This window comes from Alosa sapidissima, chromosome 8 (genome assembly GCF_018492685.1).
Source record: "Alosa sapidissima isolate fAloSap1 chromosome 8, fAloSap1.pri, whole genome shotgun sequence".
Taxonomy (NCBI): domain Eukaryota; kingdom Metazoa; phylum Chordata; class Actinopteri; order Clupeiformes; family Clupeidae; genus Alosa; species Alosa sapidissima.
The window spans coordinates 7,488,322-7,504,194 of NC_055964.1; the positions used below are offsets into that span (position 1 = coordinate 7,488,322).

The following is a 15,873-nucleotide window of genomic DNA, read 5'->3' on the forward strand; positions in this document are numbered from 1 at the left end:
TCTGAGCTCCGACTAGTCATTTCTAGTCGTGGACTTTTATGTTGTTCTAGTGCTTTGTTGTTTACCATTATGTTTGTTATATCAGTGCCTGGCAATCTGACAACAGTAGTTATATACTCTCCTCAGTAAGTATACTATCTTGTATCCATAGAACACCTATTAAAGCTTTTGTTGAGCTTTTGTTAAGGCAACTAATTACACTTCTTAATGATGTGAGGAGTAGCTATTGTGTCACAGTTATAAACAAATCTGGTTACATGCCCAGTGTTTTGTTGGAAACACATTTAAGGCAGTGTTTCTTCCTCTATTGGATGATAGCTCCGAGCTTCATGTTTGGTCCGTGTTACCTTTCGCATGGTGTTTAATCTCATGTCCCCCCGATGGTCTCGATCGTCTTGTGTTGGTGAAAGGCAATGTAAGCAGACAGCAATGTCAAGCTCATTTCCCTCCTCCGCTGCTGACAAAAGGCCCTGTGGGGCCCCGGCCGCCACTACGCTCCTCCCTCACCTCAGAGCCTCTGCAGAGACGCGGCCTGATCCCTGAAGCTCTCGCTGATCCGTCTGGGAGCCCTACCTGCTTCTTGCTCCCACACACACACACACATACACATACACATATACATACACATACACATACACATACACATACACATACACATGCACATGCACATGCACATGCACATGCACATGCACATGCGCACACACACACACACACACGCACACGCAAACACACACACACACACACACACACACACACAGGCACACACAGGCGTGCGTGCACACACACACACAGAGCCCTATATGTTTGCATATTCAAAGAGGAAAAAAGAAGTGTGTGAGTGTGTGAGTGTGGAGGAAGAGGGAGGGAGTCCATGTGTTCCTGGAGGAAGTGTGCAGATGCAAAATGTCCCTCTGCCTTTTGCTCTGAACTGAGGCATCAGTGTGCTCAATGCAGTGGGCTATATGAAATTCTCAAATTATTCAGACAACCTTGGATATGTTCCTCTCGACTGATGACATGCAAAGGCAACACACCGTGATGTTCTATGTGTAAGAATGTGAGTATGTTGCCCACACTACCCTCTGCCTGTCCCCAGGCTGCTCGATTAGCATGTGAATGGAGGCTTAAGATAAACCACTGCTCTTCATTTCTGACCGGTATGCGAGGACCGTCCTCTACCTCCCTTGGCTGAATCGCCAGGCAACGGGCTGAAGCACCATACAAGGCAGTGAAGCGGAGGCGTCTGTGATAACTTTGTATATCTTACAACAGCATATCATAAGCAAGGCTGTGTGCAGACCCTTGTATGGGATCTGCTCCTGTGAGCCAAGTTGCTGTGAGGGACGAAGATTCCGGGAGACGGAGTGATTCACCTTTAGTTGGAGAGGTCAGACAACTGCCGAGGGTGATAATCATTTTGTCGGCGGAGTTCCCAGGGGGAGGTAGTGGAAGCGTTTTTATTTTTTTCAGCTTGTGGTGTTCTGGGCTTGTGTGTCCACTGTTATTCTTTCATTAAGAGATTCTTTACCCTGCTCACACTCTTATTTTCTGCTCGTTTGCTTTGCATAGATTGTTTTCCCTCTTTGCCGCAGGGCTGCAGGGGCAATTGCTGAATTCCTTTGGTGTTGAAGTATGGATCTGACCGGGCAGGGGACGACAGGAATTATAATGATGTTTTATTTGGTCGGCGCTGTCTCTGCAGACTGTTTGCTCAGAAACATAGTTGTGTTCCATTCATGTTTACCCCTTTAGATAGCTGTAAATGTAAACACAGGGGAATTAAAAAAATGTAACAGTGAAACATTGGGATCATTATGTTATCATTAGTCATAGTTTATCCAGGAAGCACACACAGCATGGCTTCCAAAAGCAGTTTGTTTCCATTTGGGGAGCAGTGTTTAAAGCTGTGTTTATGCTCAAATTGGTATCTGTTTGGATAAATCCGGATCGAATTAAAGGGACACCAGGCAAGCCTGATGCTTTTTCTCTACGAAACTCCCCCTCGCTCGGTCTGAAGCTCTTTTCCTTTTCTTTGCGTCTTCCGTCAAGGGTTTTCGCTGCTTCTTCGCTGGCTCTGCCATTATACATACGTTTGCAACAATCTCTAGCGTTTCGTTAGCCTGCCTCTGTGCTGTAAACTGATCCTGCTTCGGTCGGCGGGTAGGATACACCGAACTTGCAAGTGGAATATTCTTCCTACAGGCAGTAGGGGCGGGCGAGAGAGCCTTCATTAGCCCCGTAATGAGTCATTTAACCATATACCGACTTACGAAGATGATTAATTAACACGAAAACGTTGCCTGGTGTCCCTTTAATGACCCCCCCCCCCCCCCAAATGCAAGCAAACAAAGCAAAGCAGCGTCCACATCAGTCCAGAGGCAGCTGGGCTGCAGCCGGGCAGTCAGTATATACAATCATTAACTAGCCCTTTTCTCTCAAAGCAGCCCATATAGACAGGGAGGTTAACACCACAGATGTTGGCAGGGGTCAAATAAAGTTGTCTTGTTCTTTAGACATGGGGACAGTGAAAATGGCATTGAGGGACTGTCACCATGGTTGACTGATCGGACCCCTCTTCTGTGTCATCAATGGTAGTTTTATTGATGTAGTTGTGGTGGTATAGATGTATGGATCAGTGGATGGTCAGTGGAGAGGTGTTAATGGAGGTCCTATGGCTTTGTTTGTAGACGGCACGTCCAAAAGTGAAGAGGGCTTTTGTCGGGGTGGGGAGGGCAGATGGGAGGTCCCATGGCTTTGTTTGCTAACTGCATGTCCAATGACAGTGGCTTTTGTCCGGGGGAGCAGAAGGTCAGAGCGTCATCTCTTCCATGGGAAAGATGGAGAGAATAACCAATTGTGCGACTAAATGAGTGTTGCTGGAATTTGGTAAATATTGAAAATGCAAGGGCTATTCATAAAAAGTCATCTTCTTATGCTGTTAACTGCCCAGTGAATATATGCACAGGGTTTTATAAGTGATACCACACTCACTTGTGACGGACATGGTGGAATTACAATGGCTACAAATTTGGGAACCTCAGTAAGTTAATTCATGCAGCCTGAATGGTTTGCATTCCTGACTTGGTGGGTCCTACAGCTGATCCCATTCTGCAGACCTCTGTGAGGAGGAGGAGTATGCATATGATTTCATTGAGGGTTGCGGAATATCTTGAATGAGACACTGTACGGTCTGCTTTCTGTTCGAGCGTGCAATTAGTTGAATACCCTGGGATTTGTTTTCATGACGAAATAGACAGACTGTTTTTTTTGTTCTGTAATGTAAATGTAGTGCCTATAGAATGCAGAGGGATGAATTGGGTGTGGTGTGTCTTGGTTATATCCTGTTGGTCACTGACCTAATGGTCTGACTCACCGTGTGAGCAATATGTGATTTTCATGTTGAATCCTGACAATCCTTTAATTGGACTCTAAATCCACAATGGTTTCCTGCTTTGTTAGATTAATTATGCCACATCAGGTAGTGTTATTCTGTGGGATTTAATGCTCCCCAGCCAAATTATTCTTGCCACAAGTGGAGTATGGGACACAGTCTTGTTGAGTTGAGTTCTTGTCTGGATATGCTGTACCTCATCCTAGCCTGGTTTACCAATGATTACTCAGTCAAGGGTGTGTTCCTTATTAGGGTTAATGCTTTGTGTCACCCAGTTGCATTCCAACATAACAACATGAAATGTTTGTTGCATGTATGTAATGCTGCAAACGTAAACAATACAGATATGAGTCTGTGTCATGCCGACAATGATGTAAGAATTCATGAATAAGCTGAATGCCACGTGAGCAAAAATCTGTTCCATACACATGAGCCTCTCCGTCCCCCTGACACAGCATTGTGGCATGCATGGCCAGCATGGAGAGAAGAGTGGAGAGGAGAGGAGAGGAGTGGAGAGGAGAGGAGAGGAGTGGAGTGGAGAGGAGAGGAGAGGAGTGGAGAGGAGTGGAGAGAAGAGAAAAGGAGAGGAGAGGAAAAGAGAGGAGAAGAGATGAGGAGAGGAGAGGAGAGGAGAGGAGAGGAGATGAAAGGAGAAAAGAGAACAGAAGAGGAGAGGAGTGGAGAGGAGAGGAGAGGAGTGGAGAGAAGAGATGAGGAGAGGAGTGGAAAAGAGAGGAGAAGAGAGGGGAGGAGATGAAAGGAGAAAAGAGAACAGAAGAGGAGAAGAGATGAGGAGAGGAGAGAAGTGAAGAGAAGTGGAGGAAAGGAAAGGAGAGGAGAGGAGAGGAGGCGTGAGGCCATGTGAGAGCGATTTGTGTGGAGGCTCCTCCTCAGGAGTCCAATTAAAGCGTCTCATTGTCTTCCTGCATCCTGTTACCTCCAAATACAACAACTGCATTAGTACAGCGCTGGGCTAGCAGGCTTGGCCTTTTTCCTGAGGTTAACACGTTACTGACCGACTTGGCCCCATGCTATGGGAGCGGGACAAGTTGTCCCCAATTCAGTGTGTTGCAAGTATTGGTCACTCACAAGACCTTCTGACCAGACAAGAAATTTACTGTGACTGGACCAGAGGGTGTCGAGTTGGCAGTAAAGCCTGCAACATTTGACACTCAGCCAGAACACTGTCTCACCGCATGCCGAAAGCTGTCTGATACCCCGGCCAAGTTTACAGAGACGAGACATCCCCATCCTAACAGGCTCTGGAGGAATCCAGCTCCCACACTCTAAACTCCCATCTCCATGTTTGGTTGAGGAAGTAAATATCTGGCCTTGAGATTTGGAAGATGTCCTGCACATTCAAGACAACAAGAACATCTATGTTAATGTGTAACCCACCCAAACAAACAGGCTCCCCTGAAGCAGATCTCCCAGGGAGCACCACCCCCACCCAAGGGTGTTTTCCGCTACTTGCGTTGGGAAGTGCGCTTCAGCGCTTGCAAGCCGATAAGAATGTGTAGGGTGTTCGGAGTAAACACTATTTCTGGTGTGCATGCGTGTGTTCTTGCGAATTCTTGGGCCAGATATGAGAGGGCTGAATTGACCTTATTAGGTTGGCTCTCCTCTCGGCTCTCTCCTCAAGTTTTGGCGAGAGCGTCAGGCTTTGGACAGAGAGAGAGAGAGAGAGAGCTGGACTTAGAGAGCTGGAGCTCCCGACTTTTCCTGCTCTCCCCCCTCAATACTCATTTAGGTAATGAAAGCCTCAGGAGCCAGACGCAGCGCGGAGCAGGCCAAGCGGCCTCACCAGCTTTTTAAGGCTTGGTCTGTTTGAGGGGCTCCACTGATTTAAGGACTTGTTTTCCTTCTTCCAGCCTCTTTCCTCATGTCATTATGTGCTGTAAAGGCCGACCCTCTGAGAAGCAGAAGTGGGAGACATTTAGCAGGCTTGACTGTGGGAAAGTGTTGAACATGAATGGGTTTAAAAGACTTAAACAAGTCAAACAGACATGCCAGTGTGGTCTGGTTAGCACGGTTTAATCAAAACAAACTACAGATTTAAGACATTTTGACTGAAGGGAAGGGTTAATGGATGGATCACCCTTTCTGCTGTGGTTCAGAGATTGACCTTTTTTATATTAAATTCTTCAGATGATGAAAATGTCAGCGGAGATTGTCACGGTGAGACCACAGTAATCCAGAGATATGCTGGAGCTTGGTATCATTTCCCCACATGCAGATAAGCATACTCCACCAGCCTTTAACATTTCGCTATCTGTGGAGTCAGTGAGTCAGAAGTATGATAATTTATCAGTGTCAGGGGGATGTGCATCATCTTGAAAAATGCTAGACACAAAATGCTGGACACACACACACACACACACACACACACACACACACACACACACACAAACACTCACACTCTCTCTCTCTCTCTCTCTCTCTCTCTCTCTCTCACACACACACACACACACATACACATACACACAATTGAGCTGTTCTTCCTGTTATGTAATGTAGCACAGTCAGGGGTTATGGGTCATTTGGGGAGACACATCTGCTTAAGATTGCATAGCGAAGGTTAGTTATTCCCATGTGCGGGGGGGGGGGGGGGGGGGGGGCTAGCAGTGTGTGATTTGGACCACAGGACACTGGATATGGCAGTCAGAGGACACTGACCACAATCTTTAGACTCTGTAATGTTCCATTTTAGACAGCGTTTGGAAAACTCATCTTCGTACAGTTGAAACACTCGCATTCTGGCTGCCTCCCTAAACGGCTGAAAGCTGACCCCAGATGGAAAGTAGTGATCATCTCAGAGAGCGCAGGTCCTGAGTTTCCATGCCAACCTACATAGTTACTACTGACCCTATTCAGATACCGAGGGAAAGGAGGTTACCTCCCACTTGAGTGGAAATTACCCCCTCTGTTCAATCCTGCTCTCCTTTGAAGTGGAATCGGCTCTCCTAATCTGCTTTGCTAAGGTGCCGGACATTTGAACTTGAAGGCCTTTTTTTAATCCTCTTCTAGCTTCCCTCTATTTTTTTTCCAGCATAGCTCTTTTTTTTTTGTTCAGTTTGGCTGGTGGGCCCTGGGCTGTCCCGGGTTTGTGTTCTGTTATGGAAGAATCCGGCAAGCTTGTGACTCAGTCTCATTGTTTTGGTATGGGGTTTGCTATGGTGACAGGGGAAAGATGGAGATCTTTTCCACCTCATGGAAATCAACAGCATTTAACTTCAAGCAAAAATGGGTATATATATTGCTGGGTATATACACTTGACTGGAAGATGTACATTCTCACCCCTGACAGCTTTTCAGTGGGGAAAGAAGAATATGGGCTTTATACATGACGTCCTAGACTATGTGTTGTTGTCCAACCTGCCAGTAGCTTAGCTTGTTGTATGGTGACTCAGTGCCTCTGGAGGGGCAGCACTGCAGTGAAGTCTCAGTGTGGGACATAGTGGATGCCAAATGGGATAACTCGATAATGTTAAGGTGAAAGGAATGCAGACAAACACATCACGGGCCTGGAAATAGCGTCTATCGAGTGCTTTCACTAAAGTCTCTCACTAAATGACTGTGATTAGGAGAGTTCCATTATCATTCAGGATGTGGGGTATTAGTGTGTAAATAAACTGATTGGAAATATGTCCAATTTACAGCATTTACCCGTCATTTGAACTGTATCAGTGGAATGTAATGTACATTTACCCGTCATTTGAACTGTACCAGTGAAATGTAATGTACATTTACCCGTCATTTGAACTGTACCAGTGAAATGTGATGTACATTTACCCGTCATTTGAACTGTACCAGTGAAATGTGATGTACATTTACCCGTCATTTGAACTGTACCAGTGGAATGTGATGTACATTTACCCGTCATTTGAACTGTACCAGTGGAATGTGATGTACATTTACCCGTCATTTGAACTGTACCAGTGAAATGTGATGTACATTTACCCGTCATTTGAACTGTACCAGTGAAATGTGATGTACATTTACCCGTCATTTGAACTGTACCAGTGAAATGTGATGTACATTTACCCGTCATTTGAACTGTACCAGTGAAATGTGATGTACTAGTATTCCTAAAGAATGCTTTCTTTTTCCTTTCCCCCTTTCATAGTTGTGAAAATCCTGTTGGTGACCATCAGCAGTCAAGCCTAATTCTGATGACATGCAGCCACAGGTATGCCAATTGCAGTGTAATCGAAGAAACAGACTAAATATGGGGAATATTTATTTACTGTAATCTGGGGATCTGTCCACTCCCTTCAGCCATTTCTAAAGAAACATTTAAAAATGCTCTCTTTTGTGCTACACAGAGAAGCCGCCTTGTTTGTTTTTTTCTCTCAGTCAATGGCATTTTTCTCGCATGTCTCGGATACCTTTGAAAGCTTCCAAAACTGTTATTTCTCTCCTCAATCGGGCCTAAAAGATGCAGCAACGAGACCAAGATGTACCAGAGCGAATGAAAGGGGGAGCTATTTATGGCGAGTCTTGTATTTCCATGCAAATGCCGCTGTCCCTGCTCCTCACAATGGCATCTCCCTGATTTTTACGAGATACAGTTTCACACTTGGTGAGAAACCAAAGGATCTTCCCATGACCCCTGCAGCTCCACCAGCCCTCTCTCGCACACAAACACGCAGGAGTCAGGTCTGCGGAAGGGGGCGGCACCCCGGGATAGACTGACAAGCGAGCGGTCGCCATGGCGACGAGGGGGGCCCTTGCCAAAGGGACGTGATCGAGAGCTCGGTCAGCGAGTCTCTCTCTGATGGTTGACGGGGGCGACCCCCTTCTGACCCCCCTAGCCCAAGCAACGCCTCTTGGCCTGGGAGGGAGTGAAAGAGTTGTCTCCCCTGAATAGGCTACTAATGGGGCCATAATGAGCCTATCCGCTTTCACCCTCTGACCGCTTAGCCACAATGGGGCCTTTCTCCGGGCCTGGCTAAAGAGATGATGGATAGGGTGGATCGGCTCGTCCTACCCTCATCACTTTAAATAAATTACAGCCTCACCAAAACCTGGTCAACAAGGACCAATTAGTCTCGAAAGAAAGGAGACATACTACCTTAACTAGGAAAAGAGGAGAGGAGAGTGTGCATGTGTTATATGCTGCGTTGTGTGTTTTTTCTTATTTTATGATTTTATCTTACTGTACTGGTCCTTAATAGTCTTCATCTCTCCATCTGTTTACCTAAACCTGAGTGGAGGACAGAAGAGGAATTGAAGGGATGTGGGCACCAAGGTTCTGTACTCTCCTGTAACTCTCTCTCTCTCTCTCTCTCCCTCCCTCTCTCTCTCTCTCCCATCCTAGCGACAGGTGGAGGTGCATAACCATCTAAATGGCTCGCGGATTGTGTTCTCAGATGATGGACAGCCGCGCACTAGACCCCAGCAGCAGCTTCTCACCGCTCCAGATCTGACCCAGGAAGTGGTGGTGATCTCGCCTGGCCTGCCCACCCCGCCTCTCAGCCCATTCCGCATGGTCCAGCCTCCATCCTCACAAGAGAAGGCCAGTAGCAGCTTGTAACAGTAGTTGCATAATGGTTATGTACTCACTATGCCATGCGATGTTGTCGCAGCATAAAATATGGGCAGACTTTCACCTTTATTGTACTGCAGTGGACTGGTGTCAGTCATCAGGTTCTTTAGCTCCTTGGTGAAAGTCAATGAACTACAGATGACCCTATTTTATGGCCCATTGCATTTGCACTCAATGTTTTCAAAAGATAGATTATACTGGCTATAAACTGCTGTGCGTTTTTCAATAGATTAGTCATGATTATTCTGACCAAGGTCAGCGTTTAAGCAACTCTACCACCTAGTGGTACTCTCCTACATTGCATGGTCTTTCGTGAATATTCAGTAAGAGGAAATGTTTTGTGTGCTGGTTAATTATTGTTGAGTCATATATTACATGGTCTGTGATTGGTCAGAGTACTGGGTTGGTGCACAAGTCTTTAAGTTTGATGGGATTTTGTGGTTGTCTGCTATTAGGTTGCAGAAGTAAATGGCAGTAACTATCCACCTCGAAGTTTTGGATCTTACTACGGCCCTACACAGATAGGTATGTATGTGTCTTTGATTTAATGACGTCTTAATAGCATACATAGAAAGCAGTGCAGTGTAGTGGTAAAACTTCTCTCAGAACTATCCACTTTTCATGACTGGACAGTTATACCCAAACTGCATGCACTCACATCCATTTGAACACAGGCTCTCTGTGGCCCACTAGTGGTGAAAATAATCTTTTTTGATGAACAATTGGAGTTTCTCTTCGTCTGTAGTTCTAAATTATACATGGAAATGCATGTATGCTGTACATAATTCATAGCTGTCAGTAGCATGGGGATTGTGGTTACATTGACTGTTCCATGATCCCATGTCCACAGCAGTGACATTATTGAGATAATTTCCGTTTTTCTTTTTTAACTAAAGGAATGATGTCCAATGGTCAGTCTGGGGGATCTTCCACCCTTCCAAGGAGGTCAGCAACCAGAGAGGAGCGACTCATTAAATTCTCTGGCATCGGCCCTGTGGACGAGACGGGCATGCCTATAGCCTCCAGATCGGTCAGTCAAGGCTGAGCTCATCCTGTCTTATCCTCTCTCACTGGTGTCTAAATGTCCCTGAAATAGTATTAGTCCTTGTAGAACTGAATTTGTGAGAACCCTCATCAGTAGTTTAGACATCATGTGTATGCACATGTCCTGCTGAGTATGCTCACTCTGTAAAGTGGTCCAGCCAAACCCTTGTAATTGCTTATAATAGTTAGAGTTTAATGTGACTCAGAGTGATTGACATCAGAGGCGCATGGTTAATTTGACTCATCTAGCACGCTGTAATGAGAAGATTAGTAGCCATGATTCAGGGAAACAGCATGTTCACCCCACCTTAGAGAGTAGTTCAGTGTGGACAATGCCAAAACCCTGACTAAGCACACACTATAACACTGACAATCAACAACAGTAACAAATAAAAAAGGAAACAACACAAATTGTGATGTCCCTACACATAAATGTGTTAAAAACAACGCAAGTTGTGTTGTTTTCAACACATTCAGTTTAAAAATATAACTTTGTTCATATTTAGCATATATATAGATAGATAGAAGTATCCACACTGATCAGGGTATAGCTTTTATTGGATAGCATTTCCTCCACAGTGGATCTTTGAATGTCTGTGCCTTTGAATAATGAATAACTACATTGCAGACTGTAGCATTGGCAGTATGGTCTATTGCACTGTATTCTACAGAATGACAACGCTGTAAGCTGGCTGTTCACAGTTGTTGTTACTGTTTTCAGTGGCAATTCACTCAGCTCTTCATTGTCTTTCTCTCCCTCAGAGTGTGAACAAACCCAAAGACTGGTACAGGAGCATGTTCAGGCAGATCCATAAGAGGCCAGAAGGTATTATTTCTTCATCTTTCCCTCTTTTCCTCGCTCTCCTTCTCACACTCCAATTCCTCCCTCTCTCACCTTCTTTCTTTCTTTCTTTCTTTCTCTCTCTCTCTCTCTCTCTCATGCACACGCACACGCACACACACACACACACACACACACACACACACACACACACACACACACACACACAACTGATAGCAGCACACAGCGAGAGAAAATTCCTTTCTGTCAGCCTTTGTTATTGCTGAGCTGAACTGAACAGCATCCTGGGAGCCTAAAGGCTCATATTAAGAGAAATAGCTGCTTCAGTGTTCACATGTCTATTTCACCTCTCACCCTGATAAATTCCAGAGCAAAAAGCCAAATGAACCAAACACTCCTCCTGAAGATGACATGTAGCCTACAAAAGCTGTTGAAGTGTTTCACTCTGAATTCAATTACATCAAGACGTGTAGCAGTGTAGAATTAAAGACTACTGTTGTCTATAGGAAAGAAAAAACATGTTGAACTGTTGCACTGCCATTGTGAATGTGGTACCATACTTCAGACACCAGATATCCTGTTACTCTGTGGTAAAGCTGAAAGTCTTGCTTGATTAATACAGCAATTGGCCAGACTGCAATACTTTCCTAATGCCACTGGAATGCAACACAACAGCAGAGCCAAACTAGGGAGCAACTGATCTTACATTATGAGGTCAAACCTCTACAGCTACTTTAAATGTGCTCACCTCATTTTGCTTGGAGCGAACTGGCAGGGGAAGGAATGATACTGATATCAATCATTAATATGACCCAATGAGTCCTGGAATGCATGTATAGACGCTGCTTGATCCACACCTCCCTCCACCCTCCCATTTTCAGAACTTTACAATTTTACAGTCTTAAACAGAAACAGACAACTGGTTCCTACATTCAGTTAGTATATTCTCAGTTGGAACATGTAACGCAGGGTAACAGGCTATCTAACAGCAAGAAGCAATGTACTGTAAAGATCAAGCATACGTATGTGTACACAATCAAATCCACAAATAAGCAAGCAATAATACACAGACTAGATAAACATATCTCATCATTGTGATCCTGTAGTTATACGAAGAACAGGATAGACACAGAGGAGGAGTACAGTGCACTCTTAAAATGAATGTGTTGGACACAACACAAACTGTGTTGTACCTATCTGGACACAGAGAAGTTGGGTTATTTTCAACACATATTGTGTAACAAATAACAAAAGCAATGTGTTGGACACAACACAAACTGTGTTGTACCTATCTGAACACAGAGAAGTTGGGTTATTTTCAACACATATGTAACAAATAACAAAAGCAATGTGTTGGACACAACACAAACTGTGTTGTCCCTATCTGGACACAAGTTGTGTTGTTTTCAACACATTCGTTTTAAGAGTGTACCTTCTCATTTCTCCCCCTCTTATTACACCCTCTTAGAGTTGATAACAAGAGGCATGAACTCAGGTGTGACATAGTGATACAGTACACAGAGAGTGCCAAACAATAATAATTGGGAAAATAAATGCTGAAATGGAAAAATGTAAATGGTGAAGAAATAGAAATGGTGTAATTAATATTAACATAGTTGTATTTCTTTCACGCTACAGATGAAATGGAGTATTGGTCAGCTGAAAGTGAGTCATGGTTTCACATTTTCTGGAAAACCCCATCATGGATAATAGATGAACCTCAACAGTAATTAGGTTACACCAACTGTCCTGTCTGTGCCTTTTCCAAAGGGAGCCAACAGCCCCCCACTGCGACCTCAGAGACGGTGACAGTAGACTGGCCTGCAGATGGGAAGGACATCTTTACCCTTGACCCTTATGGATCCCTGCCTGACTGGTGAGCTGAAGACCAAGGATGTGGAACAGAGTCATGCAATTACTAGTCACAGGGTCCCATGAGTTTCAGTAGAGGAATCGGTGAATGAATGTGTTTTGGGTGTGGAGAGGGATGTAGACAGGGAGAGATATGGAGAGAGAGAGGGAGAGATATGGAGAGAGGGAGAGAGAGAGGGGTGTGTGTCTGTGTTTGGTATATTTAACTGGGTGTGTATGCATAAATATCAAGCAGGGTGTGAATTAATAGTTTGGCTGCTGCTTAGTCAGTCACAGCCGTAACACTAGTGTTTGTCTCAATATTTGGGGTCAGGTGATGTAACGGCAAGAGCATAAATATAGCTCTTTGTTACAAACCTCCATGCTCTCTGCATGAGGTAAACCATTTCGAAACTCACACATGACCTGTGATTATGGTGAGCAGGGTCTACTGCTAGACAGCCCACATGAATTCCAATGGAAACTCATAGAAAGGAGGAATAGACCGGAAAGAAAAAAAACAAGAGCTGGGCAGACATGTTGGGATCTGTTGCTGGCGGCATTGACTATGACAACCTGATAAAGTGGTTGTCCGGGCATGTGTGCATGTGTGTGAGAGAGTGTGTGTATCTTACTGTGTGTGTCTGCTTGTGAGTGTGTGTGTGTGTGTGTGTGTGTGTGTGTGCGTGTGTGTGTGTGTGCGCGCGTGCGCGTGTGTGTGTGTGTGTGTGTGTGTGTGTGTGTGTGTGTGTGTGTGTGTGTTTTCATTTTGTAATTTTGTTTTGGGGATTATGTTACAGGAGTGATGAGCTGGAGGTTGGAGAGAAGCACCCAAAGCCAAAGAGCATTTTTGACTTTGAACCTGGACAGAGCAACACTCGCAACACCTCTGGGAACAGCAGCCAGGTAAGAAGCTGTGCGTGTTTTAGGGGACCCTTACAACCTTTTCAGCTATTTCTGATGCATATTCACATGCAGCTAAGGAGAGCAGTGTCTGGGAAAGCTTGTTTTTTTATTGTTTATGTTGGTTGGGTCTGAGTTAAATGCTGATTGCTGATGAGGCAATGCGCACAGTTTTGCAAATTAAGTAATAGTTTAAGGAAGGGAGTCTTATTTGTCTTTGAATTGTTTTGTTTAGCCAGTATTTGGTGTGTGTGGGTTTGAGAGTGAATATCATTGTCTTTTTTTTTGTTGTTGAAATCTTTGGAATGGAGACGTTTGAACTTTCTGTCTGTACTGAGCAAGCCATTTGCAAATTAGTTTAAGATACAATTGGATTACTGCTGCTTTATCACTTTTCCTGTTACAAATTGATAAGATAGCTGTGCATGTTTTGACTTTTATTTATAGCACAGATGACAGATGTATTAACTCCTGGTGGGTCACATATTAAGAATACTTAAAGGACACTAGGTTTATACAACATAAGTTTTGCATTGGATGTTTGGTTGTTGTGCGTATAAATGCGTAGGTGTTTTTTGTGTATATGTGTAGTGTGTGTGTTTGTGTGGGTGTGTGCACACACATACTAACCGTACACATGGAAGAATTAGGGTAGAGCTTTTTTTTGTTTTGTTTGTGGCCTTAGATAAATTGAGTAACTTGGAACTCCGCTTGTTTGTCTGGGGCCAAGCTGTTGGAGACACTCTTGTCACCGCGTTCCAATCCCTGCTGGGAAAAGAATGAGCTTTGGCACTCCGGGGCAGAAGAAAAGAAATCATTGTTCGCGCGCGGAGCCCGAAGTCGTCTCAGGGTAGAGGCGTCTTGTGATAGTGATTAGGCTGTTAGCTGCTCGCGCTAGTCTACTGTACCCCCGCCGATCCTTGAGCTCACGGCCCACTCTCCTCTCTCGCTCTCCTGGGAGGTCGTCAGGCTAGGCTGCCCGTCCACGGCTCAGCGCCTTAACGTGAGCATCGCGGTGGTGGTTCTAGCTCTGCCTGTTCGGGAGCATCGGCCGTGTCAAGTGCAGCGTCCTTGGCGAGTGACATCACTGGCCGACGGCGTTATTGTGACCTGCAGGGTGAGTGTCTCTGCGATGCTATTGGCTTTGAGAGTGCATAGTCCTGCCAAGGCTTTTCAAGGAACATAAAAAAACTGAAGGGGAATTGGAGGACTCTCATTGTGAGGCTTTTAGCCTCGTAAAGGAATGCCTTGTGTAAATCCTTCTCTCTGGGGCTTCTTTGCACATCATTTACATGGCGTTGCTCTTTAAGGTGCCTTACAAATGAAGTCTGCTCTGTTGAGTCTGTGGAGTCTCTTGAGCTGTGTAACTGGCAGATAATGAATGACATGAATCAGACAGAAGTCTGGCCTACTCTGCCCCCTGCTGTGTATGAGCTGGGTAAGGAGGCAGTTACTTGTCTGACGTGAGTGGACATGAAAGAAGGTAGAGACTCGTTGTAAGGTGTTTGTGTTGGAGTGTTTAGGCGGTGGTAGTGTAGTGGTTAAGGAGCTGGGCTAGCGTGCAGTAGCCTGAAAGTTGTCGGTTCAATTCCCGGCTTCCACCGTTGTGCCCTTGAGCAAGGCACTTAACCCCAAGTTGCTCCGGGGATAATGTGGTCCCTTGTAATATAGCTGACATATGTAAGTCACTTTGGTCAAGAAGTGTCTGCTAAATGTAATGTAATGTAATGTGTTTTTTCATACATTTGGAAAAGTCACTGTTTTTGAAACACTGCCTAAGTCTATTCCTTCTATTTTCTAAGCAGTTTTGGCATGTGTCTTAACCTGGCTGGTTAGTTATAAATTACAGTTACTAAATTGCCATAATTGCTGACAAATTTTGTGTAATGTACGTGAGACGTGCTTGTAGCCCAGGTCTGGCTTTGCTCACAGTGTTTGTCTTTCTCACTCACAGCTCCAGGTACAGAGGACCCCTGAGAAGCCTCGCTCCCCCTCCATAGAGGTGAGTGCCATTCATCACTGCTAAGCACACAGACGTGAAAGCAGTGGATCTCCCCAATGGAATGGAAACATACCCATATCCCTCTGAACGCAAGTGTACACAGACTGGTGTGTGTGTGTGTGTGTCTGTGTTTTTGTGTGTGTGTGTGTGTGTGTGTGTGTGTGTGTGTGTGTGGGTCTGTTTGTCCTTATATCCTTCAGCTCTTAAAGCGTCTTTAGTCTTCTAGGTATGCACTGTGACCAGCCAATGAACAATGTTTTATGGAGGTAAATGGAGTCTTGTGGGCAGAGCACAGCAGTTTTCTAGAACACTGTATTTCCGCCATTTAGGAT

General features: G+C 44.9%; 1 protein-coding gene across 10 annotated transcripts in view; it reads left to right on the forward strand.

The window, feature by feature from the left end:
• The window catches only part of sorbs3 (sorbin and SH3 domain containing 3), a 33,908-nt gene that overhangs the window by 7,065 nt on the left and 10,970 nt on the right, over positions 1-15,873 (forward strand). For 4 of the 10 annotated variants that reach the window (XM_042099875.1, XM_042099881.1, XM_042099873.1 and 1 more), the window contains exons 2-10: positions 7,518-7,580; positions 8,712-8,909; positions 9,395-9,464; positions 9,836-9,969; positions 10,746-10,809; positions 12,424-12,450; positions 12,556-12,661; positions 13,437-13,542; positions 15,494-15,541. In XM_042099875.1, coding sequence (XP_041955809.1) covers positions 7,569-7,580; positions 8,712-8,909; positions 9,395-9,464; positions 9,836-9,969; positions 10,746-10,809; positions 12,424-12,450; positions 12,556-12,661; positions 13,437-13,542; positions 15,494-15,541 — 765 coding nt within the window. In that variant the 5' untranslated portion in view covers positions 7,518-7,568. Of the gene's footprint in view, positions 1-1,334; positions 1,443-2,797; positions 2,887-7,517; positions 7,581-8,711; positions 8,910-9,394; positions 9,465-9,835; positions 9,970-10,745; positions 10,810-12,423; positions 12,451-12,555; positions 12,662-13,436; positions 13,543-15,493; positions 15,542-15,873 lie in introns of those variants that run through there. The other 6 variants (XM_042099879.1, XM_042099878.1, XM_042099874.1 and 3 more) reach the window with 5 other exon arrangements.